The sequence below is a fragment of the Alexandromys fortis genome, unplaced genomic scaffold, assembly GCF_014885135.2.
Source record: "Alexandromys fortis isolate MF-2015 unplaced genomic scaffold, M_Fortis_MF-2015_v1.1 scaffold_50, whole genome shotgun sequence".
Taxonomy (NCBI): domain Eukaryota; kingdom Metazoa; phylum Chordata; class Mammalia; order Rodentia; family Cricetidae; genus Alexandromys; species Alexandromys fortis.
The window spans coordinates 9,013,862-9,037,679 of record NW_026067932.1 but is presented as its reverse complement, the minus strand read 5'-3'; the positions used below and the strand labels follow the sequence as shown (position 1 = coordinate 9,037,679).

The 23,818-nt window shown below is 48.7% G+C and overlaps 1 protein-coding gene across 2 annotated transcripts; it reads left to right on the top strand.

Annotated features, from left to right (window-relative positions):
• The first annotated feature begins 1,741 nt into the window (after positions 1–1,741).
• Positions 1,742–23,813, top strand: Glt8d2 (glycosyltransferase 8 domain containing 2). 2 transcript variants are annotated; one of them, XM_050145647.1, is made up of 11 exons: positions 1,742–1,981; positions 9,182–9,241; positions 10,228–10,274; positions 13,023–13,115; positions 13,736–13,907; positions 15,611–15,728; positions 17,428–17,512; positions 18,037–18,149; positions 19,586–19,752; positions 21,451–21,563; positions 22,923–23,813. In XM_050145647.1, exons 3-11 carry the CDS (start codon positions 10,256–10,258, stop codon positions 23,090–23,092), a joined length of 1,050 nt encoding a protein of 349 aa, XP_050001604.1. In that variant the 5' UTR covers positions 1,742–1,981; positions 9,182–9,241; positions 10,228–10,255; the 3' UTR covers positions 23,093–23,813. The 2 variants fall into 2 exon arrangements, with proteins under 2 accessions (XP_050001604.1, XP_050001602.1); XM_050145645.1 differs by lacking the exon at positions 9,182–9,241 and having other exon boundaries at positions 1,745–1,981.
• The last annotated feature ends 5 nt before the right edge of the window (positions 23,814–23,818 follow it).

The window sequence follows — 23,818 nt, the reverse complement described above, 5'->3', positions numbered from 1 at the left end:
TGAGGGGACCTTGGGAACGAACTGGACAGGCATCGGCTTAAGGTGCTCCGTGCCGAGCTTGGGACGTCTGAGGACCACTCTACCACATCTGCTGCCCTCATGAGTGGCAAATGCTGCTCCCAGAAGGCAGGGTTATCAAAGGAAAACTCCAGTGCCAGGCGTGGGATACCTCCCTATAGGTTGGCAGTTAGTCCAGTCTCCCCAAACATCGTAGCCATTACAGCTGCTCTAGAGAGCTCGGTCCTAAGCAGACCGGCCAACTGTATCACTCTTCCTCCCTGAGGTGGTAGGGTTCCACCCCTGTTGAGGAATATTTTCGAGTGTGTGACTTTTGTTTACATTGTATTTATTTAGCTCTGTAAAGTTGTGTTACTGAGCCTGTCTAAAGCACCTGATGGCCCTAATAAAGAGATAAACGACCAACAGCCAGGCAGGAGCAAGGATAGGCAGGGCTGGCGAACAGGGAGGATACAGAGAATCGGAGTACTGAGTAAGAGGCGGAGCAAGAGAACAAGGAGAGGAGGATGTCAGGGGCCAGCCACCCGGCCACCCAGCCACGTAGCCACCCAGCCAGCCACAGAGTAAGAAGGAAAGGAAAGGTATACAGAAATAAAGAAAGATAAAAGCCCAGAGGCAAAAGGTAGTCGAAATAATTTAAGAAAAACTGGCAAGGGGCTGGAGAGATGGCTCAGAGGTTAAGAGCATTGCCTGCTCTTCCAAAGGTCCTGAGTTCAATTCCCAGCAACCACATGGTGGCTCACAACCATCTGTAAAGGGGTCTAGTGCCCTCTTCTGGCCTGCAGGCATACACACATACAGAATATTGTATACATAATAAATAAATAAATATTTAAAAAAAAAAGAAAAACTGGCAAGAAATAAGCCAAGGTAGGGCTGGGCATTCATAAGTAATAATAAGCCTCTTAATAAGCCTCTGTGTGTAAATATATTTTATATGAGAGAGAGAGAGAAAGAGAGAGATTCATTTGATAGCTGGGTGGTGGGCCCTTCAAAAAGCCAAAATAAAACAACAACAACAAAAAAAACACAACACAGCCCCTCCCCCATCATTCCCCCCTACCTCAGCTCTTACTGAGGTGTCTTGGAAATCTGAAATTACAATGTGAGTTGCCTTATACTTATGAAGGAAAGGACGGCTTGCGACGGAGGCAGCCAGGCAGCCAGCAAGGAGCTCTTTACCACAGCTGGAGAGGGGGCCATTGTGAAATATGTTCTGTGGCCACAGGCAAAGCGCAGGTACCATTCCTGGGCGTCTGGCCAAACTACAGAGCTGGAGAGATTGTGGCCAAGTCTACCCCTGCCTGATTCCCCTCCACTTCGGGTAGAAATGCAACTCTATCTGGAAACTTCTGTCTTCATTGCCGCCTCAGGATGAGACTGCAGTCTGCGTTCTGATTTGCCATTGTAACATTTCAATGTACAGGAGAACCAAAAGATTCCCACGAATTTGACTGTTGCTTTCTCTTGCATTTTACATTAGATACATCGTGGCATAGGTTCACTTTGCGAGCGTTTTGCTTTTCTCTGGAGTTGACTCTTTTTACTCCAGAACAGCCTTTCTTTGGAGAGAGTTTTCCATGCAGATGGCAAAGAGAAAGCCGAGATAGGAAGTCTGCGCCAGCCAGCCGACCTGCGCTCCCTTCGGAGCGCATCTGGAAGTGATTTCGGGAACAGCCTTTTGGGGCGGGAGGCTTGGATTCCGGGCCACTGAAGGAGGGCTGGAAGAAACTAGAGCCCTTCAAAGTCAACGCAAGCGGAGGTGGGTGTGGACAGCCGAGACACTCGCTTGGAAACAGCCTATTGGCCTCGGGGCTCCTGGGCCCCTTGGGATTTCCAATGGGATCTTAGAAGCAGCAGAAGCAAAGTTTAGCAGCCCCTGCGAGACCAGCTGTAATTCCAACGCTCCGCCCTGCCCCGGTTCTGGACCAGGGAGCCCAAAGCCTCCCTCATCACCCATCAGGTAAGCAGAGCAACTTACAGGCGAGGTACTCTTCCCGTTTTGACAGCTCTGTCTACAGCGCTTGTTTATGTTGTTGTGGACTCAAAAGACTTACATCAGAGACGACAGACTGCCCCCTTCACAGACTTTGCCTCCGAAAGTCCCCTGCTTTGTGACGGTACCATCCTACCAGAAGCTTTGCTCTCAAGACAAATCCAAAATGTTCAGCAGACAAGCTTTTCACATCGTGGGTTGTTTTGCAGAGCACAGTTTATCCCCACACCCTCCCACCCCTGCTCTAATAGTATGATGTTTGTTTGCATCGGACTTTAAGGATGGAGATCTGGAGTTACTTAGTACAAGAGATCAATGCTAGCATTTTATGTGAGTCTGTTTCTGAGCCAAAATGACCTAGCTGAGTTGTGATTCATGTTTTTGGAATCTGTCCTCAGAAACTCTTTTGGGGCCTCCATCCCCAGTAAGAGAGCTAGCTGGCAGCCGTAGGATTCTGTGGGTTTGTTGTGGAACGGGACTCACAGTGTTTTGTTTAACTTCCAAAAACTGTCTCACTTTCCCTTTAGCGGTACGTACGACATCTCGGATAATCCAGCAGACTCTCGTCGATAGATAGCTTATGATAGAAGTTAAGGCCAGATAGTAAACACAGCTTAAAAAGAGACCATAGAATCCATCTAAATGTTTGAATACGCTGTCGAGATCAGCCCTTCCGCGTTCGGCCCATGCAGCCCGCTAGCCAGTGTGACGCTGGTGGGTTGGTCTTGCCTCTGCATTTTTCTCGAAATGTTTTGGTATTGCGCTTCGGTGCAATGTCCTTTTTGCGTTACATAACAGAATCCTAGTCCTCCCTCTGATACAGCCAACACCAGAGCTACGCCCTACAGCAGTGAGCACATGGGCCGTGTGCCGGGGAGGAGCTTTATAAGCTTGGTCTGGTCACATCACGATGCACGTGCCTACATTTCCTCATCTGGAGAGTGGAAATAAAGTGATGTAACGTAACATGTGACCCACAGGGTCTGCAGGGAAGAAGGCTCAGTGTGCTCTACTTCCCTGGCAAAGCAGACAATGGCAGTGTGGGTGACAGGAGCGACCACACACCCTGTCCTGGGCAGGACTGGCTCTCCCTGTGATGTTCTGGTGGCTCCAGGTGTTCCTTGTTTCCCAACACGTCTTCTCCCCAGGGCCGTGCTGTCTTCGTCCCTCCGCTTAAACACTACCCCCAGCTCTCTTTTCTCTAGCTCCTCTTTCCCCTCGGAGAAAACGGCGTGTTTTCATTTCTTGATCCCAAGGAACATCGTTTCTTTGGTTGCTTCCTTAAGGTCAGTTTTTCAAAGGCTGTCCAGAAGGACATTGTCCCATGAGGAAGGAGCTCCACAGACCCAACTGAAGGATCGAAAAGTAGAAAAACACTTTAAATGTCACAGCCCTCTGCCTTCTTTCTTCTCTTTGAAGCTGTCACTGCCAGTGCCTGCCTCAGGAATCCCTTGTTCCATCATGGACACTAGAAACTCCCAGCTCTACCTCTGGCTGTCTGGAGACAGGCCGACAGGCTTTTCTGCACTGGAGGGTTGACTTGTTACCACAGGAAGAGCGTGACTTGGAAGTCGTTCAGCCTAGAGAAGCTTATAGGGGTGAACGCTGTGGGGCTTCCTTCCAGAACCCTCTGCCTGCATCCTTAGAATGGGACCACAGGCTCATCTCTGATACGCCGACTTCTTTCTTTCAGCGAGTAACGAGCAGAGTGACAAGAGCCTCTTACCCTTGCCTTCTCTTTCCTGTTGTTCATTCAAACTATTCTGTGACAGGACAGGCAGAGCCAGAGGGGAGTCACACTCCTGACCTCAGCCATCATGAAAGGAGACAGGCACAGCATGACTTCAGAAAATCAGTTGGGAGGCTGTGGGTAGCGGTGGTGCACACCTTTCATCCCAGCATGCGGGAGTCAGAGGCAGAGGCAGGCAGATCTGAGTTTGAGGTCAACCTGGTCTATAGAGTGAGTTCCAAGACAGCCAGAGCCACACAGGGAGACCCTGTCTCCAAATACCAGAAGGACAAAGAAAGAAAGAACAGTGTGGAGAGTTCACAGATGGCATGGATCCTGGGAGGGCACCAGGCCAGGCAGCCGCTGCCTGAAGGAGGTGAGGAAGAGGCTTTGTGGGAAGATTGCTGTTTGAACGAAGTCTGAAGACAAGAAGCCGTAGAGCTGGCATGAAGAGGCTGACTGATGGGGACTGACGATGGGCTGTTCAGCCTGGCCAGAGGCGTGACACTGGGGCTCAGTCACCTTTATCTTCGGGGGTACCCATGAGGGGTTTTAAGCAAGAATGGAATGTCAAGAGCTAGGTGGGAGAGGTAGGCTCATTTTTAAAGCTGGCAGATCACTGTATTTTTAAGCGGCGTGGTGTGGCATTTCAAGCGTAGAGTGACTCGCTGGCTACACTGGTATTTCTATCACATCAGACATCGGACACCTGCTGTTGCTTCCTTTTTTTTTTTTTTCTGAGACAAGGTCTCTCTATGTAGCCCTGGCTGTCCTGGAACTCACTCTGTAGAACAGGCTGGCCTCGAACTCACAGTGATCCCCCTGCCTCTGCCTCCCAAGTGCTGGTATTAAAGGCATACGCCATCACGGCTGGCTTACCTGTTGCTCCTTTGTGTTGGAAACATTGGAGATCATTAGCTGTTGGACGTGTTCCGCTCTGTGTTGTCAGCTGTAGCTATCCCGTGTGGTCGGATGTTACGTGTTATCGCTCCCATATAGCCGCACCTGTAACTGTTTAGCCGTGCTGTTTCCGTCTGCCCAGCGCCAGAAGTCAGTCAGTCTGGTTCTAAAGCACGCTCACCGCCTTGTGTTCTCTGAAACAAACGAAAAAGCAGTGAAAATGGCACCAATTAAAAGAGTACAAAGAACAAAAGAAAGCAAGCCAAGCTATACAACAGCAGATTGGAATTAAGGGATTTAAGTGTGGACCGCTTATTGGATGATATTATTAATGTTATTTTTCTTAGATGCGATCACGGCATTTTTATTCTGTAGGATGTCTTTGATTTGTTTGCATTTTAGTATACCTTTGTTTTTGTGTATGTGAGTGTGTGCACACGTGTGTGGGTCCATGTTTGCACACGTAGAAGCCAAAGGAAGGTGTCAGATGTCCTCTGTTCTTCCTCCTGGTTCCCTTGAGACAGTACCTCTAAGCCCACCCGTCCTCTCTCTCTGCCCCATAACACTGGAGTGGTGGGCACACATGGTCATGCCTGGCTTTTTACATAGGAGCAAGGGGTTTGAACTCAGAACTCCAGGCTTGTGTAGCCAGCACTCTTAATCACAGAACCATCTCCCCTGCCCACACCCTACCCTCACTTTTTTAAAGGAGGAACGCTGAGCCAAGCCTGGTGGTGCAGGCCTTTAATCCCAGCCCTCTGGAGGTAGAGGCAGGAGGATTTCACTGAGTTCAAGGCCAGCCTGGTCTACAAAAGCGAGTTTCAGGAAAGCCAGGGCTACATAGAGAAACCCTGCCTCGAGAAACAAACAAAATTGAAAAGAGGCATGCTGACATACTCAGGGGTGTTGCTGTTGCCCAATGCCTGCAGCTTCAAAGTGTGCACGCTTGCGGGTACAGCGGCCGAGCAAATGCAACGCCTCGCTAGCAAGCTGGTGAAACGCCCATGGGTATTTTATTTCAACGTGCGTAAACTTGAACGGTTTCAAGTGAAACAAAGAAAATAGAACGAGGCTGTTGAGGCTTCACGTGTGTTTCACATTGACTGTACATAGTTATCAGGCAACGAAAAAAGGCCCACGTGGCGGTTAAGCCGGCAATTGATTCGGTAAGGGGAGGGGACCGGAAGGCTGGATGGGAGGCACTGCAGAGCCGGTAAGGGGGTGAGATGAGGCAAGATGGGAGGAGAACCTAAGTACCAGTTAGACGGTGCAATTCACCAGAGTCAGTGATGGCTCCAGCTAGGGATGAGAAGAGGAAGGAGATGCCAGGGTGCACCCGAAGGAGCCACCGCAGGGCCCCGAGGTGCTGAGTTCATGAGGAACACGCAGGTGCTCTGGCTGTCCAATAACAGGGCTGCATAGTCATCCGGGCCCACTGGTGTGTTTGAGAGGTTTATATTGCTAGGTGCTGAACACAAGTCAAGGAGCAAAGAGACACAAGTCCCAGTTTCACGAGGCTTCTGATGTTTCATTAGGGGGAACAGACTAGGGAAGGGGACAGATGCAGGGGGCAGCCTCGTGGGTAGAGATGACCATTGAGGACATGAAGTAAGAGCTGCTACGTCTGGGTGTTTTCACTAAGAGCTGGAGGGTGGAGAGGTGGCGGAATGTGTGAAGAACATTCCAGATTGCGGGGGGGGGGGCTTGGTGTTGGATGGGAGGGGACAGGTGGAAGGACGCTGACGCTGGCCTCTGCCTGGCAAAGAGGCCAGGGTGATCCTGTGGTATCTCATAGCAGGCGCTGTCTGCATCCTCCCTCTTCCCCAGGAGCTTGGAAGGCCCTGGAGGGCTTCAGGCAGAGCCAAGCAGCGGGCACAGTGTGACTCAGGCTCAGCACATCTGCTCGGCTGTAGACCTGCTGGAGGGCGATAAGGCAGAACTTCTGTAAGACTGCTCTACAGGGCAGTCAAAAGATGATGTCTGTAGACTAGGGTGGGGCCCTGGAGGGTGGCGATAATTCTGGATGCATTCTGAAAGCAGAACCAAAAGGTTATGTCGTCAGTCTCCACGTAGATACAGAGGGAGGCTGAAGATACTGTTGTTTGCTTTTGGTTGGAACAGTTATAAAAGTGAGGTTGTGGAGAACTGGTTTGGGGAAGACTGGGAAATGTGTGCTCTGGGGAAGTAGCAGGAGCTCCGATTGGAACACGTGGATGCCTTGGAGCAACGACATCAAGAGTCCCTGTGGGAGGTTTGAGCTGGGGGCAGAAATGTGAATGTAGCTGTCTTGTAAATAGTATTTAAAACTGTGAAGGTTTAAACATGGAGGGGTTTCTTCAGGAGGAAGAGCAGAGTAGGAAAGAAATCCTCGACTTGGATGGTCTCCCATCTTCATGTTAAAGTTCAGGAGTGGGGAGCTAAACAGGTGGGGACTGAGCTGGGCAGTGGTGGCGCACGCTTGGGAGGTAGAGGCAGGCAGAGCTCTGTGAATTCAAGACCAGCTTGGTATACAAAGTGAGTTCCAGGACAGCCAGAGCTACACAAAGAAACCCTGTCTCAAAAAGCCAAAACCAGGGCTGGAGAGATGGCTCAGAGGTTAAGAGCACTGGCTGCTCTTCCAGAGGTCCTGAGTTCAATTCCCAGCAACCACATGGTGGCTCACAACCATCTGTACTGAGATCTGGCGCCCTCCTCTGGCGTGCGGGCATACATGGAGGCAGAATGTTGTATACATACATAATAAATAAATAAATCTTTAAAAAAAAAAAGCCAAAACCAAACCAAAACAACCACAAAGACAGGGACAGCTTGAGTGGTGTTGGCTCACGCCTTTAATCCCAGCACTTGGGAGGCAGAGACAAGCAGATCTCAGTGAATTCGAAGCCAGCCTGGTCTATGGATCAAGTTCCAGGACAGGCTCCAAAAACTACAGAGAATCTATGTATCAAAAACCAAAAATTAATTAAAATAAATAAGAAGATGGAGACAGTAGAAGAGACTAAACTTGCACCCCGAAAAGTTTGGAAAATGAGGGACATCACAGAGTTTGTGAAGGAGGGGAGTGGGCACACCACTGAGGGATGTGTCTCATGGAATCTTCTAGCATCCAGGACTTGATAACCCAGACAGTGCCCTCATAGGCTCCGTCCCCGTGTTACTTTTCTTGCCATGGAGACAGAACACCCAACAAAAGCAAATCAAGGAAGATTTGGTTCACGGGGCACAGGCCCTCAGGACAGGGACGGCAGCAGGACAGAACGGACTGGGGAGGCAGCAGAGGGCAATGAATCTGGTGCTTTGCCAACTTCCTCCTTTTAGTCCTGTTTGGGACCCTGGCCCATGAGGGTCTTTTGACCTCGGCTGAGCCTCTCTGCAGACACCCGCACAGCTGCACAGGTGACTCCTAGGTGATTTCTAAATCATGCCAAGCTGGCAATCAAGACTAGCTACCACAGGGGTTGGAGAGATGGCTCAGTGGCTAAGGGCACATATTGTTCTTGCAGAGTGTACTGGTTACTGCTCGATTGCTGTGATAAAGTGTCATGGCCGAGGCAACCTATGGAAGAAAGAGTTTGGGCTAATAGTTCAGAGAGCTTAGGAGTCCATGAAGGCAGGAACACAAGCAGAGAGCTCACATCTTGAACCATGGGCATGAAGCAGAGAGCGCCCTCTTGTGGAATCGAATATTTAAGTAAAGCTGTGTTGCCTTTGTTTATGCTGCATTTGTTTAAGTAAAGATACATTGTATTTGTTTCACCTGGCCTGCCTAAAGCACCTGAAATGGTCTCATAAAGAGCCGAACAGTCAGTAGCTAGACACAGGATGGATATGCAGGGCTGGTGGACAGAACGACAAGGGGAGCCAGCCAACCAGGCAGAGACGGAGGAAGCAGGAGAGCAGGGTGGACAGTATGCGGATGAGGTAAACGAGCCTCACGGCAGCACACAGGTAAATAAAAACGGGTCAATTTAAGTTAAAGAAAAAAACTAGTTAGAAACAAGTGTAAGCTAAGGCTGAGAATTCATAATTAACAATAAGCCACCGTGTATTGATTTGGAGGCTGGCAATCCAAAGAAAGCCTGCTACAGAGCACACAGAACATCATAAGGCTTTAAAACCCCAAATCCTGCCCTCAGTAACATACCTTCCCCTACAAGGCCATACCTCCTAAACCATGGGACAGCGTCATTAATTGGGAGCCAAATGTTCAAATGTCCGAGAATATGGGGAGCCCCTAATTCAAACCACCACATGTAACACGTTAGTTCCATGTCAGGTGACTTAGAGTACCTGTGACGACAGCTCCCGGAGAATCCAAAGACCTCCATGGGTACTGGCGTTCATGTGTGTGCCTAGAATTAAAAATAATAAAATGAAATGTTTAAGTACATTTGCTGCCACAGTCTTAGACCTTGGATTTAGCCTTAGACTACTGGACTCGGGCCTCTGCCTCCTCTACATGTTTTCTACTAGATTGATTTTGATATTGTGTGTATAGGTGTTTTGCCTACATAATATGTAAATGTTTATAAATGCAGTGCCAGTGGGGGCCAGCAGAGGGCACTGGATCACTGGACCAGAGTTCCTGGACCTGCCAGGTGGGTGCTGGGAACTGACCCCTGGGGACTCACTCTGCAGGAGAACTAAGTGCCCCTAACCCCTGAACATGACTGTGGTCAGAGGACAGCTCTGGGGACTGGGTTCTCTCCTTTCATCTTTATGTCTGTTATTTTTTGTTCTTTTGGTTTTCTATGTCTATCATTTTTAATCTCGAAATGAACAGCGAAGGAGACTATTGACTGAGAGTGGCTGACCAGTGGGTGCTCTCCCTGTTAAGTAGTGTTGGTAATTCGGGAAAAGAGAATGTAAAAGAAGGGAAGGGGGAAGGAGACGGGCCTCTGGGGCAGGAGCAGCAGAAGAGAAGAGGGAGCAGTGAGAGAGAAAAAAGAGGGAGAGACAGAACTGGGCAGAGATGCTGAAAGGCACAGAGAGAGAGAGAGAGAGAGAGAGAGAGAGAGAGAGAGAGAGAGAGAGAGAGAGAGAGAGAGAGAGAGAGAGAGAGAGAGAGAGAGAGATGGGAGGCGGGCAGGGCCCTTTACAAAGGGAACATTGTGAATGGGCGCAGGAGGTGTTCTCAGTGGCTGCCACTGAGGCTGAGTCCTCTCAGGACCCCAAGGGCAGGCCAGTACAGATGCCTGAATACTGACAACATCGAGGCATTGTATTCCTAATCTTTTCCAATAATAAGCATATCACTGGGTTTTTATTGATTGATTGATTGGGGTTTTGAGGCAGGATTTCTCTGTGTGGCCCTGGCTGTCCTGAGACACTCCTGGAGTATTATCCTCTTGGACTCTGAAGCCCTCTGGAGCCGTAAGCCCAAATAGATTCTTCTTCCTCAAATTGCCTTGGCTGGGGTGTTTTATCACAGCCACGGAACAGTAACTAACTAGTTACTGCAGGCTGGCCTCGAACCCACGGAGATCCGCCTGCCTCTGCCTCCCAGTGTTGGCATTAAAGGCATGCGCCACCACCGCCTGGCTGATTGTTTTTTTAATGACATTTTTTACTCTTCAATCCACAGGTCCTGGTTGTTATCCAGGTGGATACACATGGCTCTTCTACGCAGAAGTAAGAATTGGACTTGTGAAAAGAACCATGAAGATGTTTCAGAGGAGTGTTCTAATGATGTGCTCTCTCTCTCTCTCTCTCTCTCTCTCTCTCTCTCTCTCTCTCGTGCGTGCTCTCTCTCTGTCCCTTTCTCTCTCTCTCTCTCTCTCTCTCTCTCTCTCTCTCTCTCTCTCTGATTTTCATAGACCATTTTCCCACAAGCAATTTTGGCATGGTCATTTGAGGATTCCTGCGTGATGTTGTTGAGTTTGGCTATAAATGGATTTACCATTGGTCATATAATCATGGATCATATAGACATGTAATTTATATATATGTAACACACACATATTGATTTTTTTTCAAGACAGGGTTTCTACAGGTAGACCCAGTTATCCTGTAACTAGCTCTGTAGACCGACCAGGCTGGCCTGCAACTCCCAGTGCCGGGATTAAAGGCATGCACCACACCACCTGGCCTGGATCATATCTTTTTAAAGATATTACGATCATTTCCTCACTCTAAATGAGTATTCGCGTTCATGCCTAAGTATTTGTAAGGCTCCATTCTTAGTCCTAAAGAGCCACATCCAGTCTCTAGACCTTTCAAACGCCTATATTCTCCTGATTTTAGATAGAACATTGTTAATTTGAGGGAAAACAGTGACCTAATGCTGTTACTATGACTCTAGAGTTGCCTGATTTAAATGAAAACAAAAGGCATCCAATTAGATATGAACTTCATATAAATGAGTGTATGTTTATTTGTACTGTATGTGCAGATATCGCATGGTACATACTTAACCGAAACATTCTTTTCTTCTGGCAACTTTTTGTCAGTGGTAATAGCCATGGGAGGGTCAGGTATGGGGTCACCGCTCTAAACACAGTGGTAGGTGATCAGTCACCAGATCTCCTGAGACCTGAGAACTTTTTACTTTTTCCTGGCCTGTGGCTAGCCATGACTGAATCTCCCCCAAGAGGGGGAAGGGCAGTTGGAAGCTGCACCTCAGCCAGACTGAACCACCATGAGGGGCTCCATGTAGTTTGGGAAGGCATCTAAGACTCTCTAGGTCATTCTTTCTACAGATATGAATACAAGAGCCTGAGGGTCAAAGGTAAACCAGCATAAAACCAGTAATTACCTTTAGAGAGAAATTTTCAATTTTTATTTTTATTTGTATCAGAGAAGCCCATAGAGGCTTGGGGAAGTTAAGTTTTCACAGCTAGGAGGTGATAAAAATGAGGTTTGAATCTGACTTCCTATCCCAGCTCCTGCTGTTCCCCACAACAGAGTTAGAGTGTAACTCAAGCTGACTTGAACACTCTGTGATTCTCCTGCCTCTGCCTGGTGATTGCAGGGTCACACACCTGACTCTCCCAGCATTCCAACTACGCTTCACGCTTGTGTCTGCCCTTGGCAAAGTCCCATCTCCCCAGTGTTTGTCATCTGTGTTCATTCTGTCTTCCACATTACTTTAGAGGTCGTATTTAAACTAACTTATATTTAACAAAATAGATATATTTTATAACAGAAAGTTTCTATCCTTTCTGTAAATGGGAATATACATATATGTGTGTGTGTGTGTGTGCGCGCACACACACATATATATCCTGCCACAAAAGATGATTCATAAAATATATTCAATTGGAAGAATGTTCAGTTTTAGCTGGGCGGTGGTGGCATATGCCTTTAATCCCAGCACTTGGGAGGCAGAGGCAGGCGGATCTCTGTGAATTCGAGGCCAGCCTGGTCTACAGAGTGAGTTCCAGGACAGGCTCCAAAGTTACAGAGAAGCCCTGTTTCGAAAAACCAAAAAAAAAAAAAAAAAAAAAAAAAAAAAAAAAAAAAAAAAAAAGTTCAGTTTTGAGTACCCTGTGTTGCTTGCCTGCAACGTTGCAATCAGAGACTGGCTTTTTCACACACGACCTGCTATTGCTTAACTCTGAACACAATTACACAATTGCCCTCGGTCATTTTACCAACAACCGGCAATGTGTGTTCTGCCCTGCCCCCTCCTGTCCCTCCTGTTCCTGGGTAAGTACCAAAAGCTAACATCGTCACTAATGTGGAACAGCTGGAGACCGAGAACTCGCAGCACTGAGGTCCTGACCCAGAGCCAGGATCATCTGCCCCTCGTCTTGGACGGGCATTTGAACCAATTGAAACGCAACTAGCTTCTACCGCTTTAAGCCTGTTCAGAATTAGCAGTAGCTCGTAAGGCATTCTAGAAATGAAGCTGTTTGTGTAGTGGATCAAATATTCATGCAAGGCAGCCTTTTGTGGTGACCGGGTTCGAGGCCTTTGTCATGAGACTGCCTGGGCCTGGGTCTTCCTTGCTTGTTGAGTACTCCATTGCTGTGTGTGCGCAGCCCCAGACTGCCGCGTCCTCTGTATGGCTGGCCCAGACTGCTGTGTCCCCCGTACGGCTGCCCCAGACTGCCACGCCCTCTGTATGGCTGCTCAAGATGCCCCTACCTCTGTATGGCTGCCCAAGCTGCTGTGTCCTCTGCATGGCTGTCCCAGACTGTTGGGTCCTCTGTATGGCTGCCCAATCTGCCACCTCCTCTCTACATCTGCCCCAGATTGCCACGCCCTCTGTATGGCTGCCCAAACTGCTGTGTCCTCCATGGCTGCCCCAGACTGTTGCATCCTCTGTATGGCTTCCCAAGCTGCCATTCTGGTTTTTTTTTTTTTTACTCCATCTTTTTCTTTTAGTGGTTTGAGGTTGACGGATCAGCCTTTGATGTGTTTTCTTCTTCATTTGAGTTAACCAAGTGCTGCTGTTCCTTCTGGCCCTGACCCTCTGTGGGATTCTGTACAAGAAGGTTCACAGGGGATCTGTACTCAAGCCCGAAGCCGGTGAGCAAGCATGGGTCCTGCCAAAAGACACCTAAGAGGGTGGTTTCAGTATCGCCCACCAGGCCCTGTCAATGTTTGGGGGGCAGATAACAGCGTGGTTAACTCCTAAGGGCTTGTTTGTAAAATAGCTTCCGTAGGGCAGCAGCTCTGTTACACTCCAGAATGACCAGTGCTGCTTAAACTGTAGTCTGTGTAAATGTCACGTGAGGACTTGTTAGAACACACCTGTGATCCCAGCTGCCAGAGGTTGAGGTAGGAGGGTTGTGAGTTTGTGGCTAGCCTGGGCTACCTAGTGAGTTTGGCGCCAATCTGAGTTACAAAGTGAGACCTGTCTTGAACAAACAAAAGAAAAGCTCATGACTAGACCCCACGAGGCTGAGCCTCACACAAAGTTTCTTAGAAGCTCCAAGCTGGTACTCGTGCTCTTGGTTCTTGGACCCACCTTGAGGGACGGCTCTGCACCCTGTCCCTTTAGATCCTCTCCTACATTTTGAGAATTGTCCCTTCCCTTCTCTTCCTGCTGATCCATTCCCATTTGTCCAGAAATGGCTCCCAATAACTCAACTTAAAAAATGACTCTTCAGAGGGCTCTTAGTCACTGATTTTGATGGTTTTCTTAGGTGATGATTCCGAATCCCCTGAGGACATGGAAGAGGAGATTCCAGTGGTGATCTGTGTGGCCCCAGGGAGGATGGGCGCAACCATGGCTGCCATCAACAGCATCTACAGCAACACCGATGCCAACATTGTGTTCTATGTCGTCGGACTACGAAACACGCTGCCTCGAATAAGGTAGTTTGTACTGCGTTTTTGGAATGTTCTATTTTCTCTGTAGATGGGCCCTTACCACCTTCACCTTCTCTCCTTCCTCCTCCTCCCTTTTCTTCTTCTCGATTGATAGCTATCATTAGCATTATTGAGAGGAAGTCCTGGGCTTGTTTGTGACTTGACTAATGAATTTCTAGATGAGGAAACGCCCACAGGGCCTCATTATTAAATAAGACAACAGCTGCTTCTGCAGATGTGAACCCTCTGGTGGACTAAAGAACCCCAGTCCTGGAGCAGCTTACTGGAAAATCTTTCAAGTATTTGTTCTTGGCCAGGCTGAGGAAGGCCTGCGAGCCTCTACTGAGGAGGTGGAGCCTGGAGGACCACTGGGGGCTACAGGGGAAAGCAGAGGGAAGACCAGCCAATCTCAGTGCTGAGTGAGGACCTGGATCATCCCAGCAGAGGAGGGGAGAACAAGTGCTCTTTCCATTTTCCCTCTTTTCCTAACCTGGGAAAATATTTGCACAACCCTCACTAGCTAGTTTAGGGGAAGAGGCCAGAGATTTACTCCATGACTCACACAGATTAAACACAGACCCTACCACTGAATCACACTTGATCTGTAATGGCTGAACTACAAACTTACAGCGATATAACTTTATAGGTCATACTATAACTTTGAACTTATTTTTACAATATCCTGCCATACTAAAAAGATGAACCAGAGAGTAAGAAGAAATTAACAAAAAAAAAAAAAACCCAAACTTTAAATGCGTTTTAGAAACACAGGATAACTGTGTAATCTTGGTCCTCAAGCCCAGGAATTAAAAGAGAAAGCAGACAGACTTGTCTGTATAACCCAAGAACTTCTGAGTAATGAAGAACTGTGAATGGGATTAGTTATAAAATCGATTAGTAAAAAGTATGGCTTATAGTGAAGAATTGTTGCAAAAAATTTAAGTTTAAGCCTAGTGGAAAAATAAGCATAAACTCTGAACAGACACCAAGGCCCGGAATTCCACCCCAGGTCCTTAAACAACACAGTCACCAAGAGCCAACACTGTCCTAGTGCTCGAGGCCGAGGAACGAGGGTTGGAAATTAGAGACCAGACTGGGCTGCGCAGTGAGACATTCTCCAAGCTAAACAAACTAGCCAACCAAAAAGGAACAGGTCACACAACTCATAGTCACAAAAGGTCAACAAAGTGGGCCGTCTCCCAGCTCCTGGCTGGTGGGCCTTCCTCCTCCCCCATGTTTACATATTTTCAAACCAGTTCTCGTGGGGGGGGGGGTGGAGGGAAGGAAGAAGGGTGAGCAGAGGCGGGAACAAGACGATAGCCGACAGCTACACGTGTTGGCACGGCGTGCGCTGCCTGTCTCTCAGCGGAAACATGTGGCTGTCGGTCTGGCGGGTACAGGGGCTGCTGGATAAGGGAAGGGACATGTCTTGTTCCTCCAGTTTCCCCAGGCGAATTTCTGATGGGGGGGGGGAGATATACTTGGCTATTACTGTCTTGTTAATTTCCTTGGCAGAGTTATGAGATGGGGGGTGGGGAAGGGGGCGACTGGAAGCTAGACCAGATGGATAAGATCTACAGCATGAAAGCTGTTGGCAGACACTGTCTTAACTTCCGAAGGCCACAGCAGACTAGCCCCCGGGTTGGCATGCAAATTAAATCAAGGAAAGATTGGACATGTGTACTAGAGGTTTTTGGTCATCTCTCTAGAAAATGGATCGAACATTCTAAACTGAGAGAAATAAACTTCAAAATTGTGGAGTTCAACCCTATAGTCCTCAAGGGGAAGATTAGACCAGACTCATCGAGGCCTGAGCTGCTCCAGCCTGTGAGTAAGAGCCATGCACACGGTGGGGACAGTCCTGAGTTCATGTATACCGTAGAGCCCCAGCCCTCTGTCTTAGGGTCTGCAGAGAGAAACCAGGACCAAAAAGCAAGTCGGGAGGAAAGGCTTTGTTCATTCAGTTTTCACTTCCATAGCACTGGTCACGGAAGGAACTCAAACAGAGCAGGAACCTGGAGGCAGGGCCTGATGCAGAGGCTATGGAAGGGGAGCTGCTTACTGGCTTGCTCCCCATGGCTTGCTCAGCCTGCTTTCTTACAGAGCCCAGGACCACCAGCCCAGGGATGGCCCCACCAACAATGGGCTGGCCTTCCCCATTTATCACTGACTAAGAAATGCCCTATAGCTGCATCTTGTGGAGGCATTTCCTGCAACTGTGGCTCCTTCCTCCCTGACTCTAGCTTGTTGACCAAACCTGCCAGCGCACCATCTGGTGCGCACATAAGATGTTTCAGACTCACGAGTGCTAGAGCCCCACAAAGCTTTGCTTATTTATAACTTAGCAGCCACCTGCTCCGGGGAGGATTTAAGATGGTTTATATAAGCACGATAAAAGAAACTACATTTGTGTGTGTGAAGAGGACTGGGGGTGGCGGTGGCGGTGGGCCAGGAAGCGAGGCCAGCAAAAGCGTTCCCAAGCACTTCCTCGCTGTATCCTCTGTACCTAATCATCAGTTAGCTCTTACTCTTCCAAAGACCAAGAAAAGCCAGCCGTGTGACAGCTATGAGCCTCAGTTGATGGCCATGTCCTATTTTAGGAGACACCCATGCTTTCCCTAGTTGTGGGGGTTAATTTTTCTTCCAATAGCGCCCACAAAGACTCCCCCTCCTTCACGAAGAGCAGTGTGTGTGTGTGTGTTTTATGCTTGCGTGCCCAGTGGACCCCAGCAAGCCTTTCTCCAGCTTCCTCCTGGTTCCTCACCTCTCTCCTAGCCCCAGCTTGCCTCCCCCAGCACTGGGGTTCAGACCAGTGTGCTACAGACATCTTTGCATTTGGGTGCCAGGTACCAAGTGCATATCAAGCCCAGGTCCTCATGCTTCCAGTCCAAAGCAGGTTCTGAGGGCAATCTGCAGAAACTGGCCACCTCCTGTATGCAGTTCATGTAAATCCATCCTTTCTGATCAAATTCTAAGGCTTGTCTGTGATATGATCTATTGTCGGCTGGTTACAAAAACGGAACGTCACTAAGGAAAACCCTACCAACTCATGTTTCTGTTTTCTGGATCAGGAGGCTAAAAGGCTTAGTTTGGTGTGCGTGTGTGTGTGTGTGTGTGTGTGTGTGTGTGTGTGTATAAGGGGGCAGAAGGAGGGGGGAGAGGGAGAAGAAGAGAAGCGGGTGGGGGGAGAGAATATCTTAAGGCTAACTAGTTGAGAGCTATCTAATTGACAAGGTAGAGAAAGCAGGAAGTCTGGATCCTAAAAGATTGATTAGGGAGCATTGGAGACTCCCACTGCAGCTGTCCCTGAAGGGGAAGTGGTCATTGCTTCAGAGAGTGGGGCCTAGATCTAGGAGAGCTTCTCTGGGCCAGCCTGGCCTCATCCCCAGAACCCAGACGATCAGGCGCTAAAAGCCTGGGTGAGCCATCACTTCAGCCTGCGTATTCCCGTCCACACTTGGGCTAACCAGAACTGACTTGTAGGTACCACATGCCTTGGCCCACCCGTTTCCCTTGTTTTTAACAGCTGAACTTCGTTCGATTTTATCTCCCTCTGCTCATCCGTCAGCACGAGAAAGTCATCTATTTGGACGATGACGTCATTGTACAAGGTACACCCACTCTCTGCCAAGCGCTCTTGGGAGGGCACAGCTCTATATAGCATGGCATACTTTTTCATTTCCCACGTAGCTAGCTGACTTCAAACACTCTGTAACGCGAATACAGCATGGCTGTAAATTGGGACTATTTTATACTCCCTGGGCTTGCTGAGGGCCCCGCTCTGATTGCCGAGTCTACAGTGATTACCTTGGTAGTCTCTTCTATGCATTCCTGAAATACACAGGAATGCAGTGTCTCCGAGGCACCTGGCCATGGCTGTGGCTGCGTGTGCACGTTGTTTGTTCTCGTCCACATGTCAGATCAGCCTTCAGAAACTGCCAGCCACAGACTGGCCAGCACCCTCCTGGACGTTTCACATGGCTTCCTCAGAGGGCACAAACTGTCCTCAGAACACTGCCACGCATGGGCAAAGAGGGACCCGTACTCTTTGTTCTATTGAAGCCAGGAGTTAAGCTGTGGTTCTGTCTTGCCCCGAGGTACTTGCTGTTTTGATTTAGGATCCTTTCAAATGCAGGTGACATCCAGGAACTCTATGACACTACCCTGGCTCTGGGCCACGCAGCAGCCTTCTCGGACGACTGTGACTTGCCCTCTGCTCAAGACAACAACCGGCTTGTGGGGCTGCAGGTGGGCATGCTCTCTTAGACATCCTCCCTCCCCTTCTCCTCTGCTGCGGACCCTCTATTCCTCTTCCACAACTCAAGATGATCACACTCTCCCCATCCAAAGCCAGCGGGAACTTCAGGGGATGGGGTGAGGGCTCCCTTCTTTCCCGCGCACTCGGGCCAGTTTCTGTAACCACTAAGCATCACTGCCCTAACCTGAAACATGGCATGGACACTCTCCTGTTGTGTGTGAGCTGCTGGGCGCGCTGCCAAGTGTCCACTGCAATGGGACACAGCGAATGCTCTAAAATGACAGCTGTCCTGTTGCTATCACCACAGGCTGTGTTCCGGGGCTCCCAGTACCCACACAGAGGCTCACGACTATATGTAGCTCCAGTGCCAGGAGACCAACGCCCTTTCTGGCTCCCTTGGGCACCAGGAACACACATGGTGCATACATGTCTCTGCCTCTGCCTCCCGAGTGCTGGGATTAAAGGTGTGCACCACCACCGCCGCCCAGCTGATAAAATCATTTTTTAAAAGGGACCAATGAGTGGCACTTGTGGGCAGGAATGGGAAGGCCACACTGAGTACTGGGACTGGCTGGGGTCAGGAGGGATCTTGAAGCTGGAACAAACAGGATTGATTTGGATGAGGAGGGGCTAAGTCTGGTCTAATGACTCTGGGCTTCTGCCTCAATACCAAGAAGGACAGAAACGCTATCCCTTGAGGCAGGCATGTGGCATGGAGCCAGCTTAACAGGACTTGGTACATGCTGCTGTTGGAGCTGCTTAAGCATCAAGAAGGCAACGCCAGGGGCATGGGCAGGTGGATCTCTGAGAGTCAGGCCAGCCTGGTCTACAAGGTGAGTTCCGGGACAGCCAGGACTGTTAGCAGAGAAATCCTGTCTCGAAAAACAAACAAAAACAAAACAAAAATACAACCCCAACTAGGCAGATGTGGCAGTTGGAAGGCCAGAGAGATGGAATTTAGAGCCCTTAAACAGGCTGAGCTGCCAATGGCGTCAGGCAAGAAAGCAACAGGTGCTGGAGAGAGGCGGGAACTTCGTATTCAGAGGTCAGAAATGAGGAGAAAACAGAAAAGGAGAGCGTGAAAAACACTCGCCCTGGAAGCCTGTCTTTGTCGTGTACCCACGCACAGTGTTGTGCACGCATGCGCACACACTTTAAAAACCACACTGGGCACGGTGGCACGTGCCTGTAATCCCAGCACCGAAGAGGCAGAGGTAGGCGGGTCTCTGTTGTAGTTTTGAAGCCAGTCTGGGCTACATGTCCAGTCCTGGGACAGCCAGAGCTACAGAGTGAGATCCTGCCTCCAACAACAAAACACACCAAAAGAAACGGGTAGCGGCACAGAAGGAAGCCCAGGGACACTGAACGGCAGCTTTGAGAGCATAACCATTTCCTAGAAACAGGGCTGCACCCTGCTCTTTTGCAGAACACGTATATGGGCTATCTGGACTACCGGAAGAAGGCCATCAAGGACCTTGGCATCAGCCCCAGCACCTGCTCTTTCAATCCGGGCGTGATTGTCGCCAACATGACCGAATGGAAACACCAGCGTATCACCAAGCAGCTGGAAAAGTGGATGCAGAAGAATGTGGAGTATGTGCGGAGGGAGGAGGAGGGTGTTCCTCCGCCACTGCTGTCCCCAGCTGGAGAGAGAGAGAGAGAGAGAGCGAGAGCGAGAGCGAGAGCGAGAGCGAGAGAGAGAGAGAGAGAGAGAGAGAGAGAGAGAGAGAGAGAGAGAGAGCGCGGAGGGCAGATTTTCATAGAACCTGTTGACCAAGAAAAGGGGCACAGGTGAAAATCTTTCCCCAAAGGATAGAGTCTGAAGAACGGAGATGCAGTGAAATAAGGGATTCATTCCCTCTATTTCCCGAGTAGGTTGCTTAGCAATGTGTCTTCAGTCTTTTCCACCAAGGAAACTTCATTTATTTTGAGCTTCTTTTATAGGTCTCCTTTTTGAGGGGGACAGGATCTCACTCGGTAGCCCTGGCCTGATGGCCTAGAACTTGCTATGAAACCAGGCCAGCTTCTTACCTCTGATTATCTGGGATCACCACCACACCTGGCCACAGACCTACTTTTAAGGTTAATTTCATAGAACCTGAATTTAAAAAAAATACTATGTCTGATACTTTTAAAGAAAGGGTTTCTCTGTGAAGCCATGGCTGTACTGGAACTTGCTCTGTAGACCAGGCTGGCCTCAAGCTCCCAAAGATCTACCTGCCTCTGCCTCACTAGTGCTGGGATTAAAGGGAAATGCCACTATGCTGGCTCAATTTCTTTCTCCTTTTTTTTTTTGTGACTTTATTTTTTTTATTTTTTATTATATATACAACATTCTGTCTGTGTGTGTGTGTAGACCAGAAGAGGGCACCAGACCCCATTACAGATGGTTGTTAGCCACCATGTGGTTGCTGGAAATTGAACTCAGGACCTTTGGAAGAGCAGGCAATGCTCTTAACCTCTGAGCCATCTCTCCAGCCCTCTCCTTTTTTTTTTTTTAAGCTTTTTTATTTTTGTATGGTGGTCTGCCTCCCTCCTTCGTGAAATCTGTGCACCACAAGCTTATCTGGTCTCTCTGGAGGCCAGAAAAGGGTGTTGGATCCCTTGAGTCACAGATGGATGAGAGTCACCATTTATCTTGAACTCGGGTCTTCTGTAAGTGCGCCAGGGCTCCTAACTGTTGAGCCACCTCTCCAGCCCCTTTATCTGTATCTTACTTAATACCATCCTAACACCGAACCTGTGAGAAGTTAGAAATGATACAGGATCAGAATTTGATCTTCTGTGCCTGTCATAAAATCCTTGAGAATGACAAGATAGTAACAAGAATTAACCCTGTGAATCTGGGTGACATGCGTGTGTGTGTGTGGCCTTATGTACATGAGTGTGACCTTAGGTGGTACACGCGGAAGGGTGTGACTCTGGATCGTGTCCATGGGAGACTGTGACTCTACATGATGTGTATGGGAGGCTCCTGGTTTTCCGTATTTTAAAGTTTGATAATTTTAAAAATTAAAAAAAAAAAACCAAAAAACAAAATCCACGTTGGAAGGTGGGTGTGGTAGTGCACACCTTCACCCCAGCACGTGTCAGGGAAGGCGCAGGCTTGAGTCAAGGCTGTCCTCAGCTATGGAGGGATTTCACGGCCAATCTGCTCTCTAACAACAAAGATCCCAAGCCAAAAATGAAAAGTTGGGGAAAAGTGAAAGAGGAAAACCTTACGTCTTGTTCTGAAGGGCCGGGCCGTCTTAGCATTCACTCGGTGTTTTCTCTTTCTATCTCATGTCTTAGAGAAAACCTCTACAGCAGCTCCCTGGGAGGAGGAGTGGCCACCTCCCCTATGCTGATTGTGTTTCACGGCAAGTATTCCACCATCAACCCTTTGTGGCACATACGGCACTTGGGTAAGTACTGCCAGGAAACAAGGGAAGTGTATGTTGTACCTACTGACCACCACCAGGCTACCTATAGCCTAGGGCTTCAAACCCTTGGGGTGACCTTGGCCACCCAGCTGTAAGATAGTACACTCTAGGATTCATGGAAAGCTTATGAACCTGGGCTGGAGAGGTGGCTCAGCAGTTAAGAGCACTGACTGCCCTTTAAGAGGACTCAGGTTCGATTCCCAGTACCTACATGGCAGCTTAAAACTGTAATTCTAGTTCTAAGGGATCCGACACCACACATATATACAGGCAATGAACATGAAATTAAAAACAAACAAACAAAAAGCTCGGTGGTGGTGGTGCACGCCTTTAATCCCATCCAGCACTGGGGAGGCACAGACAGGAGGATCTCAGCGAGTTCAAGGCCAACCTGGTCTGCAAAGTGAGTTTCAGGACAGCCAGGGCTACAGAGAGAACTCCTGTCTCAAAAAACCAAAACAAACACACACTTGCATGTAAGCATGGGAACAATTTGGATCCCAGGGACCGAGCAACACAAAGCCAGCAATCCCAGGACTTGGAGCAGAGACAGGGTTCTTGGGGCAAGCTGGCTAGCTAGTTCAGCCATATTGGCAAGCTCTGGGTTGAAGTGAGAGATCTTTGTTTCAATACTGTAAGAAACTGAGTAAGAAACCTGTGTCAACTTTGGCCTTCCAGACATGCACACAGAACACAGACACTTGTGCGAATAAGGAAAGGGGAAAAGCACTTTATGATCCTAGAGCAGAGGCAGAATCACACCTGTCGAAGTGCCAACTACTGACATGCAAGGTGGTCATGATCTTTCCGAGGAAGGGAATCAGGCAAGGTCTGTAAGGTCAGCTAGCTCCCTTGTGCTAATGACAAAGGCAGACTCTGCTGTTGCTGGAGGGCAGGAGAACAGCATCCTCCGCTCACTTGTCTACTCAATGGAGTTTCAGTTACAACAGAAACTTAACAGCAGAGGATACATATTCCCCCACCCCCACCCCAGGGATTCTCTATAGCCCTGGCCATCCTGGAACTCGCTCTGTAGACCAGGCTGGCCTCGAACTCAGAGAGCCACCTGCTTCTGCCTCCCGACTGCTGGGATTAGAAGGCGTGTACCACCACCGCCTGGCGAGGATATGCTCAAAGTACGGTGGACTACTCTGAGGAATGGCAGTGTTAAGCAATCACGGTCTAACCCTTTGGTTTATTTATCAGCTGTGAGGGCCGTAGTACCGCTCGGGTGAGGTTAGCAGAGGTGTGACTAACGAGGGACTTTTACCGTGAGCCTGTACCCAATGTTCCATATAAACTGTATTCACTAACAAGCCTGTCTTCCCCCACACACTGAAGGCTGGAATCCTGATGCAAGATATTCGGAGCACTTCCTGCAGGAAGCTAAGCTACTCCACTGGAATGGAAGACATAAGCCCTGGGACTTCCCGAGTGTTCACAATGACTTATGGGAGAGCTGGTTTGTTCCTGACCCTGCAGGGATCTTCAAACTCAATCACCATAGATGACACTGCGCCTTGGGATCCTGCTAACGCTGTTCCTTACGAGCAGCAGCACCTCTGATACACATGCCCTGCAATGTAAGGAAAAGCCGCTGAGTACAACTGAACCACGTACCACACAGGCGGACCTGACTCCTTCAAGTTCAAGTGACAATCACGACCGGCTGGTTACCACCTCCCTCCACCCCTTTCTGGTGATTTGAGATAGGGTCTCACTGGGTACCAGGCTGGTCTGGACTTGATGACAATTACATCAGAAAACTTTAAAAGTCTCTAATTTTTCAGTTAGGTATTTTTGTATCTGTTCTTGTTTGTTTTGGTTTTAAGATGGGGTCTCTCTCTCTCTCTCTAGCCCTGACTGGTTTAGAACCTACTTATCAACCAGGCTGGCCTCAAACTCAGAAGATCTATATGTTCTGCCTCCTTCGTACTGGAATTAAAGGCACATGCCACCATGCCTGGCTAAAGGTTTTTCAATTTTTTAAAAGGTTGCCAGTTTTGTCTTGTATAAAAACTAAAAGTTATAGATATTGCCAGGTGGTGGTATATGCCTTTGATCCCAGCAGGCAGAGGCAGGAGAATCACTGTTGGGTTAGAGATCAGCATAGTCTACAGAATGAATTCTAGGACAGCTAGGGCTACACAGAGAAACCTTGTCTCGAAAAACACAACCAAAAAAAAAAAAAAAAAAGCTATCTGCACAAATAAAATATTCAAGTTTTTATGATTTTT

Excerpts from the sequence above, each read along its gene's own strand:
- Glt8d2 (XM_050145647.1), top strand. Across the intron at positions 17,513-18,036 it reads CGATGACGTCATTGTACAAG|GTGACATCCAGGAACTCTAT; the intron begins GTACACCCACTC and ends TTTCAAATGCAG. Across the intron at positions 19,753-21,450 it reads TGGATGCAGAAGAATGTGGA|AGAAAACCTCTACAGCAGCT; the intron begins GTATGTGCGGAG and ends CTCATGTCTTAG.